The sequence below is a fragment of the Amblyomma maculatum genome, chromosome 11 (assembly GCF_055883805.1).
Source record: "Amblyomma maculatum isolate TAMU_Amacu chromosome 11, ASM5588380v1, whole genome shotgun sequence".
Taxonomy (NCBI): domain Eukaryota; kingdom Metazoa; phylum Arthropoda; class Arachnida; order Ixodida; family Ixodidae; genus Amblyomma; species Amblyomma maculatum.
Window position 1 is genome coordinate 37,941,538 of NC_139354.1, and position 21,783 is coordinate 37,963,320.

At 47.0% G+C, this 21,783-nt stretch overlaps 1 protein-coding gene across 2 annotated transcripts in view; it reads right to left on the reverse strand.

Moving 5' to 3' along the window:
- disp (RND transporter family member dispatched) overlaps positions 1-21,783 on the reverse strand; it is a 269,223-nt gene that overhangs the window by 86,410 nt on the left and 161,030 nt on the right. For both annotated transcript variants that reach the window (XM_084584500.1, XM_084584499.1), the window contains exons 3-4: positions 20,468-20,613; positions 14,399-14,522 (exon numbers count right to left, since the gene is read on the reverse strand). In XM_084584500.1, coding sequence (XP_084440626.1) covers positions 14,399-14,522; positions 20,468-20,475 — 132 coding nt within the window. In that variant the 5' untranslated portion in view covers positions 20,476-20,613. The remainder of the gene's footprint in view (positions 1-14,398; positions 14,523-20,467; positions 20,614-21,783) is intronic.

Here is a 21,783-nt window from a genome sequence, read left to right on the forward strand (position 1 = left end):
TATTTGTTTACTAATAACTAATTAATTATTACTACTCAGTGCCACTTGCGTAGCAGAATACGGCACTCAGGCTTTCGCCTTTCACTACTTTAGTCGCTAATGTGCGTAATTTTTTTTTCAGAGTCACATGAGTCATAACTAATGATTTAAATACGCGTTACCACGCATATACGCACCGTCATGCGTCTATGTCACTGCTCCTCAAAACATCCTAGGAGTCACAACGCGGCTAAGCGTTACAATGTATCTGCGTCACTATGCGTATGCGCATCATTCTCCGCATAGATCGCCATCGCACCTATATATACTGCGTTGTACAAGTTACTCGCCGCACTAGGAAATGTAAGGAAGGTCAGGGCTGATCAGGAAGGCGCGCACAACATGACTTTGCTCTCGGGGCTCCTGTAGCATATGTAGCGAAAAAACTACGAAAGTGACTGACCTTTGGCCCGCACTCCCTCGTGGGGTTCAACTCGGGCCAAAACACCACCGTCTGAGTTGCGCAAAATCATCAGCAGTGTCGCACAAGCCTGCATCCCCCAACGGCGTTTTGCGTGTGGGGGCGTTTTGCGTGTAATAGAAGAGCGGACGCATGTTGACACATAGCCAGACGAGGGAGCGTGCGGAGCATCTGATTTCCGGTTATTCAATTTGCGTGAAACATGAATATGCAACGCGCCTCAATTATTCACGACACAAAAAAAAAACGGGAGCTGCGCAGAGGACAGCGTTTGCAGTGCAGCGCCTGCTTTAATGATTATTTCTTTTTTTAACTCGACTAAAAATTCACCGCGGCGCTTGCATACCTGACTTTTACGGATCCTGTTTTGTGTCTGCAGTGCAGAGCCCACACGGGAGAAGCAATTCACCGATAACAAAAGTGCGAGGGGAAAGGGTGGGGGCACACTAACGATCAGCCTCTGTGCTATAGAGTTTAAGAGTGTGAACCGTTGGTGCTAGGGTGCTAAGGGCTGAAGAGTATCAACCGACAGTTTTAATAACTCCCGTTAGCCGGACTGATCCTCGTGCACGCAGATGCATTTTGCTCTTCGTTTAATCTGCCTTTTTTAATAAGGCGACAGCCTTATATAGCTCGTCAGATGCAAAACCCGCTACCGGAAGTCTTGTCCGCCAAATGTGTCCACCGGAAATAGTACCATTAGTGATGTCACGCTTGGAAGTTGCATGCAACTGAGTAGTAAAATACTGAGTGGTGTAGTATGTCGTGATCAATAAGTGATGGCGTCATGGAAATAATGAATAATTACGCTAATTATTCAATGATGAAGTTCATTAATTGCATGATAACGAGAGCGATTATTTGCAGTTATTAGCGGTGGCAGCACGCGACTAGACGACGTTGTACCAAAGTCGCGTAACAAAACTATACTTGCAAAAATTTCAGTCATGTGCACAACTAGATGGCGTCACGCCAAGTCAAGTGATAGTACTTGCAATTTTTTTTACAGGGGCCCATATTACAATGCGTTCGCAAAGCGATAGCATTACATGCTGGTGATGCTATTGCAAGTTTCGCGTCGCTCGCTTGTGTTCGTGAGCCCCCACACATCTGCATGCACACAAGAAGACATCTCTTGCTCTCATTTATACCTGGTACTTGGGTATTGCCCCGAAGGCGTCGTGAGGTGACGACAATTGAACGCACTGTGCATACGTCGAAACGCATAGTTCTCATACCCGGGCTGGCGACGTCACTTCCGGCATGGTGACGTTATTTTCTGCCAACCAGTCATCGAATTTCGTGACAGGCAAGGCAGTTTTTTTTCCCCGGCGGGGCTCCTAAAGTAATCTCATTAATGAACAGCGCGGACATTATTTCCAAATGCAGAGTTGTGGCCAGTATAATGGCGAGCATGCTTCCGCGACTCAAACGTCTCTCGACGTTACCTAGAAAAAAATGCTTGTCTGATACTTATATGTGTATCAGACAACCCTATCTGGTCACTCTAAGTGCCTATATGTAAGCAAGTGCCACCATTGGCATCTAGTCGGCAGCCGACCTGGCCAGCCAAGGGGGCTCGGCCAAATGACGGCCCATGGCTGGCCACTTACCAGGTTGGGCGGAAAGTCGGCTATCTCGTATGTGGACGGAGCGAACCTTTCTGCTCCTTTTTTTTTTCAGTGTGAAAGATGAGTCTAAAACGTGCTCAGTATAGGTGTGCTTGAATAGTATAGTGTTCCAAAAAGCGAACCTAATACCAAATCAACAGTATGAAAACCGGGCCAAATGAGCGTACGAATCGAATATTTGGACTCATCGCTGTACTTACTCGAATATTCGTAGAAAACGAGCAATCGTGCGAAGCACTGAAGCTCTTGAGGCTTCGCTGCTGTGCTTTAAAATAAGCAATAATCTCAGCCAAAGGACGCCAACATGAAGTCGGTGCACTGACAGTATGAGCGTCAAGTTACGAGCGTAGAAAAATAATTTTTTATTCATAATGCAAACGGGATAAACTATAGCGTCCCAGATCGAGATACGAGACGTGTAACAGATGTATTACGTTATGTATGAGTAAAGGCCTCCGAGTTTTGCGGAACTGGCTTGAGAACTGCCACGCCGACCAGTCTTAGTGGTCATGTATAGGCACTATAAACGCTAATGTACTGCGTAACAGTGCTTAAACCCCTCCTCCCACGAAAACCGATCGTGGCAGGGGTACGCGGCTTCGGTGTGGGGCTGGTTTCAAAACACTCTGGGAGCGCGAGCTTTATACCGATCTTATGTCAGTTATTTTAAAAGCATTTCAAAAAATGAGAACACATTAGATTATTTTTTTTAATTCGGCATTGGCGTTGCAATCCTTAGAGCACTGTGTTTGATTTTGCTGCCTGCCAGGCTCTGCAGATCAAGGCAACAATGGCTTTGACAGGCCTGAATTCATGTAACCTGTTTGCTCGACTGTCAATAAATTATTATTATTATTATTAAATCTAAATTCACACTATTTTATTATTTCGATTGATCGCACTGGAGGATATATCCCATTTGCAAGTCGAAATTTTCGAGCATTATCGCATTCGTATAGTGTTTCGTTATTGCTGCCACGACTGTAGCACATCGTGCATACGCGTGCGCGCGCTCTCTCTCTCTCCTGAATCCCATTTTTGTTCTATTTATGAAAGTGCTTAGAAGTCCCCCCCCCCCTTTTTTTTTTACAGGACTGCTGAAGGAGTAGCTCTCTGCAATGGTAAAATTTATTCTATAGTCCGAGCATCGCCTGTAACAAGGTTAATGAAAATAAGAAAAAAATGGATTGATAAGAAAGATTATGACGATTAATAATGTTCACCAGCGCAAGGGCATCTGAGGCCGAAGAGCCAATAAACAGTATTAATCTTCATTGGCTATTCGGCATCAGATGACCTCGCGCCAATCAAGACCGGAAGTACACGCGCGCTTCAACAACGAACCTTGCTTTTGTCCTACTGGAAGTCTCTCATGAAGAACACCTCAAGTCAAGACCAAAGGAAGATCATTTCCACTGCTATGAAGAGGATTGCTCTTCAAGGACTTTCTTTTGCCTTATAATAAGGGTGTCTCCCATGTAGTAAGGGAGCACCCAAGTGTCATGCAGGGGGCTTCGCCTTCACTATTTGTTCATGGGCAATAAAAAGTTTCTACCACCACCACCACCTTGCCTCGTGTGGCTAACACATCCAGAAGGGCTTTTTTATTATTGAAAATCAATAGGCACAGCGGAGGGAAGAATCTTTCTGTACAGGCCAAATTCAATCCACACGAATGAGTTCCACATATCCGGTACTCTAAATGTACTAGACAAGCCACAGAGGGAAAGCAAGCCGGCCATGGTTCTTTAGAATTCCGCGCGGCAGCGTCCCAGCAGTCTGCGGCTCGCGAGGCTGCCGCGCTCAGCCTGTTTATTCGCTCCCCCACGAACTGCCACCAGAGCGCGTGCCGACGGAGAAATCTATCTTCGCTCTCTGGACGTCAGTCGGTGCGTGCCCCAACTTGCAAAACAAACCGCGCGCCCGCTCCGCGCTGAAACGCTCTTTCCTTCTTTTTTTTTCTTTTGTCTTGCCCCTTTCACGTCACCCAAGGCGCGAGAAGTGCGCGAGCTAGAAGAGATTTGGGAAGTGGGCCGTTCCAACTGGGCACGGTGCAACTGGGCCGTACGTTTCCGGGGATCCCGGGAAGCACGAAGAGAAGACGTGCTCTGCGTCTCGGTTAGCCGATCCCCCTTTCGGGCCCGTAAAGTGACGGTTAGAATTTCGAAGCACTGCTCACGCTCCGTGCGCGTCACCGCTAATGAGTCGCTGTTTTAGCCAGAATTTTGCTGCCCAGCTCGTTTTAGAGCTCCCTGAAGCAAGCGAAAAAAAATGTAAGAACGGTGAGTAGAGCTTGCGGCATGCGGGATCGCGAGAAAAAAGAAATATTAGGGAGTTTTAGCACCGCAGTGCGGTTACCGCGTTACCGCATTTGCCGTACGATATGCTAAAACTCTCTATACCGTCATGGGGAAGTGAGACGAAGGACACGAAAAACGCGACTGAAGGCGAACGAATTACATTTTAACGGCTGCGGGTCTAGCGTAAGCACTCGGTCCACAGTGTTTCATCGCCCTCTCCAATGACAATGAACTCGACTGATGAACCCAGAAACGCGAGATCGAATCCCGGCCGCGGCGGTTGCTTTCGACGAAGGCGAAAAAGCCAGGCGCCCGTGTGCTGTGCGATGTTCCTGCGCGTTAATACCCACATGGTCGAAATCTCCTGAGTCTTCCACTATGGTGTCTCGTCTCGCCTAGCCTGAATCGCCCTAGGACGTTGAAAACCCATAAACTAAACTAACTAAACCGAGCAACAGCGTAATCTAATAGCGCCTGTTTGTCGTTTAAATTACATTCGACATGATTACGCCTTCACTTTTCATGCCAGATTTCACGTTGCGTTTTGATACAGACTCACATCAGATACCTTATAGTATGCCACTGCGTTTTCAGTACTAGTGACGAAAGAAAAATTATCTGATTAAAAAAAAACTACCAAATAAGAATGCCATGCAGATTATGCATTGACACTTATGCTGCTGTTTGCATCGCCATCGTGAAAGATTTAAAACGGCATTTCTTCGGTCGTTGTAAATTTGATGTCCTTATTTGGGGTCAGCGGTTCGGTAGTACCGACCGTCGAGGTGTAACGTTAAGACATGACATGAAGCGTACAGGGGGGTCAGGGAACAAACTGATAACATTCTATTGGAAACCAAGAAGACAAGAGTATTGCAAGGACGTTTAATGCACTGGCAAGATAACCGATGACCTTTAGGACAACGGAAGAGAGCAAGGCGGCAGAAATATCAGGGTGGCCGATCAAATAATTAAGGAACTTTATTGGAACAAAAAATTGCGGTGGTTTAAGCATGGCTTGAACCTAGTGATAGAGAGAAAGCTGTGAGTGTTGCAGCGAATTTTTCTGCGGACACCTGGATTTAATGTGCCGCCGTCACAACGTTCGAACAAACCTTCTGTCCTAGGAACTTGCTGTTGTAGTTCGCCTCTACCAACTACCTAGTTATCTGTCTTCTTCTTTTTCTTCTTTTCCTTCTTCTCCTTCTTTTTCTTCCCCTTTCTTCCTCCAACTCTTGGCCCAGCTCTCGGTCTGTACCACGTGACAGTTGCTAGGTAACGGTCACGTGGCACGGTGCCACGCCGACAGCTTGAAAACCTAGCGCAGTGTAGCTTTCGCTACAATATTGCTAGATCAAGCACATGACCGGTAAAGTGAAAAATATGAAAAAGATGTCTTGGTCCTGCAGTAGGCGTAATCAGGCAGCTGCGGATGCAGATAATGATGATGACGCTGCGGCTTTATATTCGTGATGTGTTTAGAATACTGGTGCCAGGATATCCCCCCACCCCACCCACAGCCAAAAAGAAAACTTCGGTTACCTTGTATGCCATGCGTAGTAATTAACTATTAATTAATCGGTTACTACACTGCAAAACCAAGAGAGCGGCGATTAGGAACAACGTAATGGAGGGCTTCAGCTTACGACAAGCATCACACGTGTCTCTCTCTCTCTCTCTCTCTCTCTCTCACACACACACACACACACACACACACACACACACACACACACACACACGCACGCACGCACGCACACGCGAATTACTCAAAATCCTTAGGAGTTCAAGCTCGCGGACTTGCAGCACGATTTTTGTAGTACCTAAAACCGTTAGGGTATAATAACTATTTTCTATATCAGCAATAGACGTTATCGCAACAAAAACCCAGTTACAGTGTTCTTGACAAAAATTCTATCGAGTCGAAGAAAAAGAGAGCACTTTCTAAGCGCGTCGCACAAAGTTGTGATGCGTATCTCCATTTCTTGGCTTCGTTAAACGCTTTTTTTTTTTAGTCATGAAATGGCCCCGCCATTATGTACAGTAGGAATAGGATGAGTAGTCAGCACATGAATGACGTTCTGGAAGCATACAACGCTAGACGCTTCAAGAAAAAAAAAAAGAAAGTCATGTGAACAAGCATAGAGACACTGCTAAGGACCAATTTTGACTACCTGCAGTTCTTTAACCCAGTGATGTTATAGGCATTCAAAACATCAGATCAACGCGATGAATTTAAAGCATTCAATCGTTGACAGCAAGAATGCAGAAAACTCAGAAATTCTTTAAAACAAAAAGTATGATCAAATTATATGCGAATTTCCCAAAATTTCGATTATTTCTGAGTGTCTGAGGGTGATATAACGCCAGGTAAATGTGCAAACGCATTTAATTAATCAGGAGCGAAATTCAAAACTATGCCGTCGGCTGCCAATGTAGCCATCGAAAGATGTTAGGTTATTTTGCCTCTAGAGGCAGCTTTTGAATGAATTTGCCTTTTAGCGGGACTTGTCCGTGCCTGGCAGCTGACGCCTTGACCTTTCATCGCCAAACCCGTGGGGAAAAGGTCTCTTTTGGTGCAGTAAAGTTCTCATTACAGCGCTCATTCTTCAATCAGGAACGAAATGTATTCAGATAACCACAACTATGCGTCACAACTCACACGCCATGTGCACGTTAGCACTCCGCTTCCACGGAAACAGTCGCCGCAGACGGATGCGAACCCGCGACTCCGTGATCTCAGTGGTCGGACACCGCAGCTAGTGAGCCACTGTAGAAAACTGAACGTGAGTCATCACTGACAGCAGAGCGGTTCGTTTAACTATGCGGGAATAAAAAATTGCGATGCATATCACCTCACTTGCCACGAAAACGCACAGCAGTATATATAGAGAAGGAATTATTTTTTCTTAACAGCACAAATCATGCTCAGTGTGAAGACTGCATATATGAGACAGGGACGAAATGAACTGATTGCTTTATAGGAAGGGAAAGGCGCGGTAACTGTCTCACTTGTTTTCTGTGGACACCGCAACCGCGCCGTAAGGGAAGGGAGGAAGGTGGGAGTGAAAGTGGATAGGGAGAAATAGGAGCCATAGTGGAGGGTACGGAGTAATTTCGTCCACCTGGGGATCTTTAACGTGCGCTGACATCGCACAGCACACGGACGCCTCTTCGTTTCGCCTCCATCGAAACGCAGCCGCCGAGGTCGGGTTCGATCCCGGGTAATCCGGCACAGTAGTCGGGCGTCTTACCACTGCACCACCCCGGCGGGGCAGCTTCGCGACGACAGTTAAACGTTCCAGGAGGGAAAGGGGTGATCAAAATTAGAAGGGCGAGAGGACAGGATTAAACACAGCGCTTAGGACTGGCACAAGGAGCTGGGCAGCAGGCGTAGCGGCTCAGAAAGGGTGAGTAAACAGTGTATACTCGTATCACTCGAGCATGTTAATTTGGTTTATGGTGTTTAACTTCCCAAAGCAACTCAGGCTATGAGAGACGCCGTAGTGGAGGGCTCCGGAAAATTCTGACCACCTGGGATTCTTTACCGTGCACTGACATCGCACAGCACACGGGCGCCTTGCTTTTCCCCTCCATCGAAAAGCTGCCGCCGCTGCCGGGATTCGTCCGCGGGCTCAGCAGTTGAGCGACCAAACCACTGCGCCACCGCGGCAGGGCTGTCGGATATGTGTAAGGAAAATATTTTTTTTTTAAACGTATTAATGACCTGTGCTTTAAGAAGCGGACATAATTTGCTACAGCGGATACTACAGTTATAGGATAAGTCATCTTAATCATTAAGTGGATGGCCCCGCCGGGGTGGCGCAGTGGTTACGGCGCTCGACCACTGTTTTCAAGGGTGCGGGATCGAATCCCGGCCTCGGCGGCCGCTTTTCGATGGAGGCGAAAAGCAAAGCGCCCGTGTGCTGTGCGATGTCAGTGCACGTTAAAGAACCCCAGGTGGTCGAAATTTCCGGAGTCCTCCACTACGGCGTCTCTCATAGCCTCAGTCGCTTTGGGACGTTAAACCTCACAAACCAAACAAACAAATCATTAAGTGTATGAAGACAAGCTCGAGCTTTCCAACATGACGCGAGGCGATATCTAAACGATGTCTATACAAAGCGTATAGTGCAGAAACACTTCAAACAACTGACATCTTATCTTTCCTACACTGGTGATCCGTGCGCTGATGCGTATCTCGTTCCAAGCTCACATGTTCGCTTTAGGGACCAGTATTCTGGAAGCGCACTTCTGGTCCGCACCAGTTGGCTCAACTCCTTAAATGTGATTGCTGCACGAAATACGCTTATACATTACCCGCCTTTACATGCAGTATAATCTCAACTGGAACTGTGTTTTCTTTGCATCACTAATTACAGTGGTAGTTTATACATTACAGGCACGTTTGCTGTACAAATACCTGCGATTTTTATTTTAAAAATTCTTAAAGTATAATAAGACGTCCGTTTTCGGCCCAAGGCCGCAACGCAAGCTTTAGGCGTTTTCGCAGCCCGGCAATCAGTCCAGTTAAAGCCACGCCTATTTGGACGAGTGCGCTTAATGGACCCCCCCCCCCCCCCCCCCTTCCTGAACACGGGGCCAGGCGAGACCCCCCACTGCTTCGTCACGCGCGGAGGCGTGAACACCGCTCGCTTGTCGCGCGCATGGCGGTGTCTCCATTCATCATCATCCATCACCCCGCCATTCTTTGACTGTCACACGGCGGCTAACCGCGGCGGGCGACCGCAAAGAATCGTGGGTCCTGTATGTATGGCCACTTAAGCGTGGAGGTCAGCCCGCTTGGATAGCTCTTAGGGCGCATTAGAGTGTACTAGAATAACGAAATTCGTTGTTGACAGGATGGCTCGTAAAGCGCGCACTGACGAGACAAACACTGAGGCAGAAGAGCTTTAAACAAACTTTGTTTCCGGACAATACCACCAAATGCAAGGAAATTCGGAAAGAACCATGCGCGGAGAGAAATGCTGCACTCAACGCACGGCGTTAACTGTAATAAGCAAACGATGTTTCTCGAGCGACAAGACACTGCGTTTGAAGCTTCTGCGCGCGTCTCCTTTTCCTTACATATTTGCTGGTCTCGAACTCAAACACGTTTCACCCAACCCGTGTGACAGGAAGGTGCGCTCCGTTGTAAGCCCCATTTTGCGTATGATAGCCCCTGTCGCTAACCTCCCCTTTTTAATTTAAAATAACGACTTGTCTATGCGGCTGGTTGCCAGCCGGCTTCAATTCGTGATCAAATTGTTTCACAACTGATACAAGCCCCGAAAGCGTTATCACAAAGGAAATTTAACGAAGCCAGACAGAAAAAATTTCAGACCATGTTAGAACAAACAAAAGACCGTGCATGCACGCACGCACATGAACTAGCCTCTATACACGAACTGAAAACATGATGCCGAGGGAACGGGGACTCATCAATTATAGAAAGGCAATAAAACAGACGGTGCAGTGATCGATACAGTTAATTACTGTGATCGAAAGCGAAGCACACCCCCGCGCGGCGCAATTAAACCGTACGCCGCATTTCAATTAGAGCGCTGGAAGCTAAACCTTAACCACGGCTAATTACACATTGCAGCGTCGGTTGCAGAGCAAGCCACCTCCGCGTAATGATTAACTTCTGGTGGGGCTGGTTCAGTGCGGCAATTATGCGATCAACACACATACCTCTCCCCTGACGAGGTGAAATCACACCTTTGCCATCCGCAAATATTATTCTAATCCAATCCGGTAACGAAACGGGGCCGCTGCAACAACCTCTAAGGACTCGCGGGGGATGTTTCCGAAAACAGCTAGCGCGCGCCCACGCGTATACGAAGCGGAAGCGGACGCGATAGCGCGGAACATTGCGCTGCTGAGACGACTTGAGCACAGGCGAGACAACCAAACGCACGAGCGCACCGCGGAGAACGCAGCAGCACAGGTGTCGGTCTGTGCCGTCGCAATAACAGTTCGCCTTTATTTAGTAGCGACGATAAGAACTTTTTCCAAAACACCCTGCTCAATAAACATGGCCCGAGAGGAAACGCTGACAGAGTCAATAATAAGCATACCTGAGCGCCGGGCTTCACGCCTCTAGACACCGGTAAAAGCTACAGAGGGAGACACGGCGAGCAGGATCTTAATTATGCACGAGACCGTGGCGAAAGAGGTCGGGAAAAACAGCTAAAATTGTCTTGTACCGACAGCGATCATGAAAGCTTAGGTTCATTACTAGGTTTATCTTCAGAGAGTAAGAAGCTCCATGACATTTTCCAGCCTGCCTGACTTTAGAACTTCATGTGTCGACGCCGAATTGCGTCGATTCAGAAATCAAAGGTCAAAAATTCAGGAAAACGTGCTGAATTCCAGCGGCGATTTTAGCGAACAATTTCTGAATCATCCTTTATTTAAAAAGAGGAAAAAGGATGGGGACGAAGGGTAGATTCGAACAAAAAAATTAGTTGTGGTTTAACTTTGGTTAACCCTAGTTGAATTGCGATAGCAATGGCGGAAACTTCTTTTTCCTGCTACATTATTCCCCTATCGCGCCCTATCAGTGTGAGGTGCTACATTATTGGAGACACTTAAGCTCATCCTTTAAGAGTATGGCGCGAGAGCGTAAGTTACCAGTCTTCTACTTATTCTTTTTCTTCTTCAGCTCCCCCTCCTCCTCGGCTGTTCAAGGTCAACCGTGGTGACCTGCCGTGAGCTACGCGACGCTCGAAACCTGGCGCAGTATTGCTATCGCAATAAAAAGTAATTCTTGCTTGAATGGAAGCCTCAAAAGCGGAGAGGAAGGGAGCACAAAAGAAAAAAAAAAAAAAGGGGGGGGGGGTCTCCTTCGAAATATTTTTCTCTGCACTAGAGAACTCCGTGGTCTAACATTACCCCAAAACGAGGTATTAACTTAAAACCAAAAGTTATCTTTTCCCAATCATCATTTTTCGTATCCAGCATCGTAACCGTGTTCCCTACCCATCTACGACCAGGTAGTGGGCCAGATGATCTCACAGACCAAGCCGAGTTTTCTGCTGAGTTTTAAGGGTGAGACGAACCGAAACTCGCAACTGTGTTTCGAAATCGGCAGACGGTTGGTCCTAGCTTAGCGATAAAAGCGCCCGCCACAAATTTATAACAAAAAAAAAATAATAATAACTGCAACTTACTCCGCGCAATTGCTACCTGCTCTTAGCGATCTCTTCGAAAAAGAAAACAATAAATAAAGCACGGTGGACGTGCTTGCGTTATTCACGGTATTCCCTCCCTAAGGGAATAAAAACGAAAATAAACCCGTATCAGCTTAACTTAGGGAACTCTGCTGCGTATAATCTCCCGCGACGGCAAGCGCAGAGGAGTCTCTCTTCAGAAGTACCCGAGAAGTTCTCGCGAAACCATAGATGAAAAGGATCCCAGAGTGCGCTAGATCATTAAGAAGTTGTGCACTGCGCTCACTTCTTCGCACGAGAGGAGGCTCTTCTACTACAGGCCGAGAGGGAGTAAATAAAAAAATTATCAAATATAAGGCGTCTACGCGTGCTGAGAATGCGGCCTCGGAGGAAAGGCGAATGCGTATTTCTCGGCGTACCAATTAAGAAGAACATGCAACCGTATCATATACACGTGCACGGCCCCACGTTGTGCTGATTTTGTTGACTGCGCAGTTTCTAAGGGGCTGTTGCAACGTGCGAATTTCGGCCTTTCTTTGCCTACGCGCGCAGGAAATTGTAATCTTAAACTTTAATGTCCATAATGCCTATTTTTGTATTCTTTTTGGCTAAAAGTTGTAGCTCTGCACTCGGTAGCTCTCCGCCCCATGATGCTATAGGGGCCCATAGACTGGCCATTAGGAAACGCCATGCAAACTCCCATTGATGGCGGTACAGCTTTCCCTCAAAGTAAGATGAAACTCTATAGCCACCATACCACAAACGACATCGTCATTGTCTTCGCTACTATCATCTATCCTGATCACAGGATATATGATAGTAGATGGCTATAGATATGACAGTAGTATGATAGTGGATGGCTATAGAGTTTCTTACTCTTACTTTGAGGGAAAGCTGTGAGCGCCATGTATGGGAGCTTCCTAACGACCAGTTCAGCCATCATGGGCGCCCAAAGCATCATGGGGCGGAGAGCTACCGAGTGCAGAGCTACAACGTTTGGCCACAAATAATGCAAAAATAAACTTTAAACAAAAATGTTCCAACATTCAATATTATGACTCAAAATGGCTAAAAGCGAGCAAAACACCGTGCAAGTGTAAAACATGTCGAAAATAAACGATGGCTCATTCTCCTATTGGCTAAGCATATGGAGCAGCATGGATCGATACCAATATTTCGTACCTGAGCGACACACTTTAAAAAGAAAAACATGTTTTATAAGTATATACGGTTGCCCAATCGCGTTAGGAAGTTTTTGTAGTGGATTTCAAAAAATAAGAACTTTCTATTATAGCGTCGTCTGCTTCTGCGTCTTCACTACTATGGTTTTGTTCACTCTGCGATCTCACCTCGAAGATAATGACGATTATGAAAAGTAGACACCTTACTAAAGCCGTTCTGTGTTCCCGAAAAAATGCGATTGTCCCTCACCAAGTAGCACACCGGCCCATGGTTCTTAGCGCCCGTGGTACCTGAAGTCCAGCTCCCCCTGCGGCTTTCCCTCTGGATACCAGTAAGAACCTCGATGGCATGCAGCAATGACGATAACGCTGCAGTTTGTGATATGATGACAGAAGCGATGACAACGATGGTGCGCATTTAATAGTTGGTAATGAAGTTGACGACGGTCAGTTAGTCAGTTCAGTCATGTCCGACTCTTCGTGACCCTATGAACCATGTCACGCCACGCTTTCCGGTCTCTATTTTCCTAACATCACATAACTTCATCTGCAGTGCCTCGAGGATGCCATCCAACCATCGCGTTCGCTGCCTACCCCTTCTCCGGCGACCCTCAACCTTTCCCAACATCAAATCTTTCTCCAGCGACTCCTCTCTTCTCATCAGATGACCAAAGTAGCTGAGCTTTAACTTTAGAATTTGACCCTCCAATGAGCAGTTAGGGTTTATGGTCGACAATATCGACTGATTTGATCTTCTGGCAGTCCAAGGAACTCTCAAGAGTCTTCGCCAACACCACAATTCAAACGCGTCAATTCTTTGGCGGTCAGCCTTTTTCACAGTCCAACTCTCGCATCCATACATCACAACTGGAAAGACCATAGCACGAGTTATACGGATCTTAGTTGGCAGACTAATGTCTCTGCTCTTTACTAGGCGGTCAAGGCTAGCCATTGCTCTCTTTCCCAGAAGCAGGCGTCTCCTAATTTCATGGCTGCAGTCTCCTTCCGAGGTAATCTTGGAGCCCAAGAAGAGAAAATCTGTCACAGCTTCCACTTCTTGTCCATTGATGCTCCAGGACTTAATAGGGCAAGACGCTATGATCTTTGTCTTTTTAATGTTCAGATTAAGCCCAAACTTCTTTCATAATATTGTGACTGGCCATAGGGTTTTCTTGGCAGGAAATACTGGAGTAGGTTGCCATTGCCTTCTCCAGTGAATCACATTTTGTCAGAACTCTCCGCCGTGACCTGTCTATCTTGGGTGGCCCTACACAGCAGAGCTCACGACTTCATCGAGTTTCGCAAGCCCCTCCACCACGACAAGGCAGTGATGACGACGGTAGCGATAATGATGATGACGGCAGTGCCGATGACAATGACGATGTAATTAATGAAGACAGTCCTGTAATGTGGCTTTCGCCATTTCCGCTCTTAAGCAGACTTAAACGCAGTCCCGTAATTTTTCTTTCTTAATTCCTCTCAGAGCATGTCGCCTCATGGTCTCCAGCTGTATACCTTACACTGTAGAACCTCCGTACTACTTAAAAGTGGCTTCTTGCTGCACAGAAATATCACCTTTGACAGGAATGTACGAACCGATTTGGCATCGGCAACGCATGCAGCGCGCGGTGAAGTTCTATAAATACGAACTTACCCGCAGGGGGTCCCTGAAGCTGGGCAGCTCCCAGAGGGTGAGCGAGGCCACGATGGCCGTGGTGGCCAGCGAGAAGACGACGAAGATCACCAGGCTCGGGTGGTTAGCCACCTGTCGGGAGTACCTGCGAGACAACAGAGTAACGACAATCTCAACATGCTGTCCAACGGTAAAATCCAACTATTCTTTATCAGTGATGATAAAAGGCAAGTGAGCTCTGCGTAGCGCTGATAATTTGTGTAAGAAATGAAGTTAAAGTGAATAATGCCCTGGCTGAATAACTGACATTATAAAACGCCGTCTCGAAACCTTTTGCGGGTACTAACGGATTATTTTCGTGTCGAACAAAAACCCGGCGACAGTTTCGAAATCTCGAATTCAAGCACACGTCGTAATTTACCAACTAACTTACCGAACACGCACTTTAAAACGTGTTAAAACACTGACCCCACCTCGTTACGCCGTGTTTCAGAAATCTATGGCTTGACTTGCAACGACACTTGACTGGTTCATTCACTTCCACGAATGTTTCCGTCCTACAAGACTGCCACAGTCCCGCTTACTTGATTTAAAAAAGAACGGTCTTGCTTCGCAGATATATATGAGGAGTTATTCATGCTTGCGAGCGTATTTCGATCTTTCCCAGGATTTCCCAATTATGTAGGGAAGTAAGGATCTCATCCGGATGTCCCTGGGACATAGCTGGACATGTGGCTCGTTGGTGAGGTCTCGCTGATGCCACAATTTGGACTGAATGCGTGGCAAATTTTTCTACAGTACAAAGCTTCCTAAGGTGTGACCAGTGAACTTGCAGCGCAGCTTCACACGATCAGTGCACTATACTCCTGTGCGCACTTCAATGCTCTGTACAACTGCGGCGCGCATCAGAGCCCCGCGGCTCCAAGCATTCAGTGCACACAACTTGGTGCATTACTCCGCACTACAGTTTAGTAGTACTGCGAATACCGCCTGAGTGAAGCAGCACCGCAGGAACAAGAAATGGCCCTGAAACACGGAACAAACAAATAGCTACATTAAACGCGAGCGCCACTACTATTGTCCTGTTCGTTATATTTTTTGTTTTCTTTTGTATTGAGTCATTCTTTGTTCCTAAACTCGTATATAAACCGGTCCTAATACCACACTTCTCCAGCTCCCCACTTCATTTGAATTATAATTCGTGTCAACTTCAGTACACTACACTAAAATACAGCATCCAGCACACTAGCAACAGCCTGCACTGCCGAATACTAACATGCTTCATATGGAGGAAATCACACCACATCCTAGCACTCACTGTATATTGATGGTCAGCAAAACTATTCGCTACACATGATTTTGGAGCAGTAAAAAGTCTACTGGGCTTGCGCAACACATAAAAAAAGAAAGCGGGGGGCCTTCAAAATTTTCAAAGCAGCGACACATTGAGCCAGACATTTCTGTTATTGACATCGTCTGACTGAAGAAAGAAAAGCACAATGCTGCATAAGCAGCCGCAAATTTACTCTGGTGCCTATATGTATGTACCCGGACAGACAGCCCCGAACATTCACACAGCTTGGCAGTATTCAAGCCCTCCTGATATAACCACTGTAGAAGTGCACGCTACAATATGCCACGCAGGAAGCTTACCTGCTCGAACATCATCATTCATAGCGACAGCTGTAGAGCGATTTGCAGCACAGAACGCTGCCTACTGTAACCCGACCTAGGCAACAGGATAGCTCGCCCGCAATCGTCACTCATCCGTTCCATACCTGATCATGCTGCAATCGAGGAAAATGAGTTGTGCCCGCGAAATTAACACCCGGCAGCCCTCGATACCATGGCCAAATTCAACGTCAGGAGAAAACGCCCCAAAATACAAACAGCAACTAGTTGAATGCTGCCAGAGCATGAAGGGAAGAGAAATCCGCTTTACCCAAGTACAGGTATTTCGCCAAGTTCCCAATAATTTTCCGCTCGCCCCTTTAATTACTGTGTAACTTCAGACGGCACAACACCGCTCAATGGACCAATTTTCCGGATATGAGGGTAGATACAGAGCACACTCCGTACTAACGTAACACTGTCATTACCCCTCCTCAATTCCGTTACTCACCCCTCCTTCCTGGATTGCTTGCTGCACTCTGGCTCGGCAAGTGAACAACCAAGCACTCTTTCTCTCGAGGCATCGGCGTTGGTCATCGATAACATTTCTTTTATTCCTTCTCCAGGACAGACCTCCAATCAGAAGCTCGCGGAAGGTAGCGGTTGCTAAGAGGATGGCGTCTCGTCGCTAGCAATTCTCGCCCCCAAAAGCGCGCCAATATGGCCGGAGATCGACGAGGTCGATCAGTTTGGCGCGTTACTGCACCACGTTACAGCGCACGGACACGTACGAACATAGGGCAATTGTGCACTTCTTTATTATGCAGGCTTGTCGCGAAGAAATGCGTCCCGTCGAACTCCATCAGAAGAAAGCTAAGCCTTGTTGAATCGCCTGCTTCTATCACACGCGAGCAGACGACATGGACGCGTATTAACATAGAGTTCCTTACACTAACTAGAGGGAAAGCTGAGGGCGCTGCACTTCAGCCAAGAATCATGGGCCGGTGTGCACCTTGTTGCGGGACAGTCGGTTTTTCTCGGGTACGTGGAGTGGCGTTACTGCGAAGTTTCTTTTTTCGTCATCATCATCATTTGAAGGTGCGTACATAGACCGCGAAAGCCATAGTAGTGAAGGCGCAAAAGCAGACGTCGCCAATAAATGGTTTCTGTTTCCCGAAATGCCACTAAAAACTTCCTTAAGTGATTGCACAACCATAAATATTTTCATAACGTTTTTTTTATTTCAAAGTTTGCCTATTAAGTGCGAAATTTTGGTATTTGTGCTGCTCAAAACTAAGCCAATAGGAGAAAGAGCCATCGCTTATATTGAATAAGTCTCACACTGACATGCTGTTTCTCTCTCGTTTTTCAATTTATAGTCACAATATTCAATCTTAGGACATTATTTACGGTAGAACAACGTTTATCTTTGCATTAGTTTTGGCCAAAAGTTGTAGTTCTGCACTCGGTAGCTCTCCGGCCCATGATGCTTTGAGCGCCCATGGTGGCTGAACTGGCCGTCTGGTAACTCCATGTAAACGCCCATAGACGGCAGCACAGCTTTCCCTCTAGGTAAGAGTAAGAAACTCTATGCGTATTAACGCCTTACGCACGTTCGTTTGTTCCCTGTGAAGCTTGTTGAATCGTCTGCTTCTGTCACACGCGAGCAACTACATGGACGCGTATTAATGCCTTATGCACGTTCGTTTGTTCCCTGCGAAGCTTGTTGAATCGTCTGCTTCTGCCACATGCGAGCAGATGACATGGACGCATATTAATGCCTTACGCACGTTCGTTTGTTCCCTGTGTCGCTTGTTGAATCGCCTGCTTCAAGCGAGCAGACGACATGGACGCGTATTAACTCCTTACACACGTTCGTTTGTTCCCTGTGTCGCTTGTTGAATCGTCTGCTTCACGCGAGCAGACGACATGGACGCGTATTAACGCCTTACGCACGTTCGATTGTTCCCTCTGTCGCTTGTTGAATCGTCTGCTCTTGCCACACGCGAGCAGACGACATGGGCGCGTATTAACGCCTTACGCACGTTCGATTGTTCCCTGTGTCGCTTGTTGAATCGTCTGCTCCTGCCACACGCGAGCAGACGACATGGGCGCGTATTGACGCCGCATACACGTTCGCTTATTCCCGGCGTCGCCGACGCTGCGCGTATAGAGCTACCAGTTGAGCAACCCCTAATAAGTCCCACGAATCAAAACCTGGCACTATTAGTTCAGACCACGGAATGTGTTATATGCGTGGTGCAGACCACAGACATAAGGCATTGTCACACTACCTGCTCATTCGGGCGAATTGTTATGTGCCGTGCAGGGCGCGTTGACGGCTGATAAAGAAAAGGCATAACAAGATGCCACAGACAGCTACTAGCCAAGCTCACAAGTGCCGCTACAATCTGCTAACATTAAAAAATGGTCGCCAGAAGTTTCATCTGGATTTCGTAACTCATAATAATAAGCAATGCTATGCGGCTTCCTTTGGGTGCACGGTGCACTGAAAGTGTCAGCCTATAAGCATATAGATAAACAAGATTACAGCGTAAACTGCCCCCCCCCCCCCCCCCTAAAAACTCCCCCACACACAAACGAAGGTTTATCTCATTTCGGATAGCTCGCACTGTCGGTAAACGCTGCTGTGTATTCATTTCGCCGCGAACCAGCTGTTCGCAATCAACTTCGTCTTTGACCACGAAGTGCCGCTATACGCGCGAGCTCATTCGCGACGTCAAAAGGGAAAATCGGGTTTCCCAAATTGCCCCAGGAACAGCGCGACTCGACCGCGCAGTCTTCTTTCAACAAACCCGAGCCGATTGCTTAAACCTGCTCCAGGCTTATTATACTAAAAAAAAAAAAAAAAGTATGTAACAATATATCCCTTCGGGCTCAGTCATTACCGCCGTGTTCAGTAAATACTGCTAACCTTAATTTTCTCCGTTAAGGAAGGCTAATGACGGCTTTGCCAGAGCCAGGAAATGTGAAGCCGCGCGCTTTAAAAATGGGTTGAACGATCACATGTATCATATGACCTGCCCTAAGCAAACGGTCGAGAGTATGAGCGCGATTTCTGGATGAAAATTACTAGCATACCTCGTCTTAATGGAATACGTAAGCTCATATTTCCAATTAATATCCGTGCTTGTCTGGGAAAGCTAGGGTCGAAATTTAGGGATAAAAACGAGTAAGAAAACTTCAGCAGAGATGTTTAGGAGCTCCCACGTACATGAAAGAGAAATCTGGCTCGCGCGAAGCGCCGGCGCGCCCTATTCCCACGCTTTCCCCTGCGACGCGCGCCACCACCCCATCTCTCGACAGGCTCTCCAGAGACCAGTATAGTGAAGCTTATGGTCGGGAGATTTGCTCTGTCTAGTGAAGCTGTAAGGTCCGGAGATTTGCTGTGATGAACTAAAAAAAAGGAATCTGACAAAAAGTCAGGGGGACACTTAACCCCGCCGTTAAATGACGCGATAGCGTTTCACACGCACGGACGACGTTTTTCACTTTCGATTTTTATTTTAAAATTTTTATGCGCCGACACTAAGCATCAGCAAACACTGGCTTTCCATTCTGAGGAGTTTGACACCTTTGAACGCATCATTCAATTTCTAATTATTTAAATTAATTAGCATCATCAAGCATTGGCTTTTCATTCTGAATATACTACCTCCTTCGAACCCCCTTTTTCCACATGTTTCTTTTTTTGTTTTTTTTAGACAGCCAACTAATCAAACACAACGAATTTATTATCGCTTACCACACACCAATCAATCAGAAATCAAAAGAACCCCAAATTACTGATACGATTTTTTTACGCATACCCGATTATTTCCGACACGCTCTGCGACTACAAAGCCGACGGCTTTTCGATTGAACGAGCTGTGTATGCAGGATTATACTTAGCTTCGATTAAGAGCTTAATTGTTAAAGCCTTTCCTCCTCCTTCTTTCCTACATCTTTTCTTCTACCTTGCGAGTTTGCACACATGTTATAATTTCATTTCTTTCTTTTCTTTGACTCACCGTCGGCGACATTGGCATCACAGGACTCCTCCCCTCGACATGCCAAATTAAGGAAGGGAGGAAGTACAACTTTATTATAGAAAGAAAAAGTTGGCGTTGGGAAGGTGGTCAGAATAAAGGCCTAAGGGGAAATTATGGCGACTTTAGAACCTATTGCGACATCTCGCGGACACTTCTCGTGGAATCTCGCAGAATCTCGTGGACGCGAGATTTTCATCATGAGCCTGGAAAGGCTTTCGCCTTAAAAGTCTACATTTCAGAAACGTTTCTTGAGCAGTACGAGAAAATTAAGGTCCTTGCTGAGGCGCTGATGGGAACAATATAAACAATATGCGCATGTGGAACAGCTTTCTTGCTAAAAGCGAATGTTCGCAAGACGCCCTCGAGCTGGCTCGCATTCGAACTGCTTTCAGCTTCGCTGCGGCGCGGCTCATTGATAATGACGTACCACTGCATGGTGAGCGGCGCTTCAGCCAGGGCTGCTGGGAGTTGCGCTGCCGCTGTCGTCCGACAGAGGCCGCTCCGGTCAGGGACAGGGACGACGCCAGGCGGGCGCCATGAGCGGTGGCAGGAACATGGGGGAACCGTGGCTCACTGAAAGCACAAAAGGCGCGATACGTTAAAGGAAAAGCCAGCACAGCAAAAAAAGAAAGAGGTGCGGGAAGCTTCAGCGCAAAAAAAAAAAAGAAAAGAGAAAAAGAAAACGCGTCAACAACCATGCAATGCGCATGACAACGCACACACAAAACGCTACCCGCAAGCTGCAGGGAGATTGCTTGTCACTTCCTTCCCATAACTGTATACGCGTTGCTCAGTTCCAAAGACAAAGAAACGACCAAGTGAGGAATTCGAGCGATACTGGCACCAAGACTAGCCGGTAGTACAAAAAGAAAAAAAGAAATAAATACAGGGACGACTAACCACCAATATATGAGGGCAATGCGAAATCATAAAAGCGCTTCATGCGTTTATACAGCGGTTCGTGTCATTCTTTATGTCATGCTTAGAGCGCAACTAACATAATCTAGAAGGTATGCACACTTTCAACGGCACGTGCGCAGTGTTATAGGAGACACGATTTTGAGCACGACGTATACCATTCCGTCAGATTATATCTAGCGGACATGTCGCTCGGCTGTTGTGCCCGAGGTCGCGGGGGCAACATTTCGATGGAGGCGAAATTCAAGAACGCCTTTCGCGACCTAAACGCGTGCGCAAGAGCCTCCCGTCGTTGAAATTCATCCCGAATACTCCAGAACAGCCTCCCCTCATAGCCCATCTATAATTTCCGGACCACTCAATATCTGGCCGATATACGGGAACGGAAATTTGTCCTATATAAGGCATCACTCACGCTGGCAGGAAGCACACTATACGACGGCGCTGCCGGAGCGGCGTTACGAAACTACTAGATGTGAAGCTCACACTGCCTGCGTAATTAAGATATACAGGGCCGTTCTTTCTTAAGGTGAACATGCGAGCACGTGGCTCCTCCGTACGAAGCGAAGTGGCAGGCCTTGTGAAGCACGAACTGTCTCTGTTCAATTTATTTTTCGGTTAAGGCCGTGTCGAATGCAGTGGCGCCCTTTAAGAAAGAGCGCCTCCTGTTGTGTTCCCGTTAAGACAGGACGACCCTGTACACGAGGTTTTGCAGACAAATTGTGTAGGAAGCCTTTTCTTCAGTTATTGACGCACACGCAACAAGTTACAGGTTACCAGCCAAGCAGAAACCGACGGCGCTGTAATGTAACACTGATAACTGCG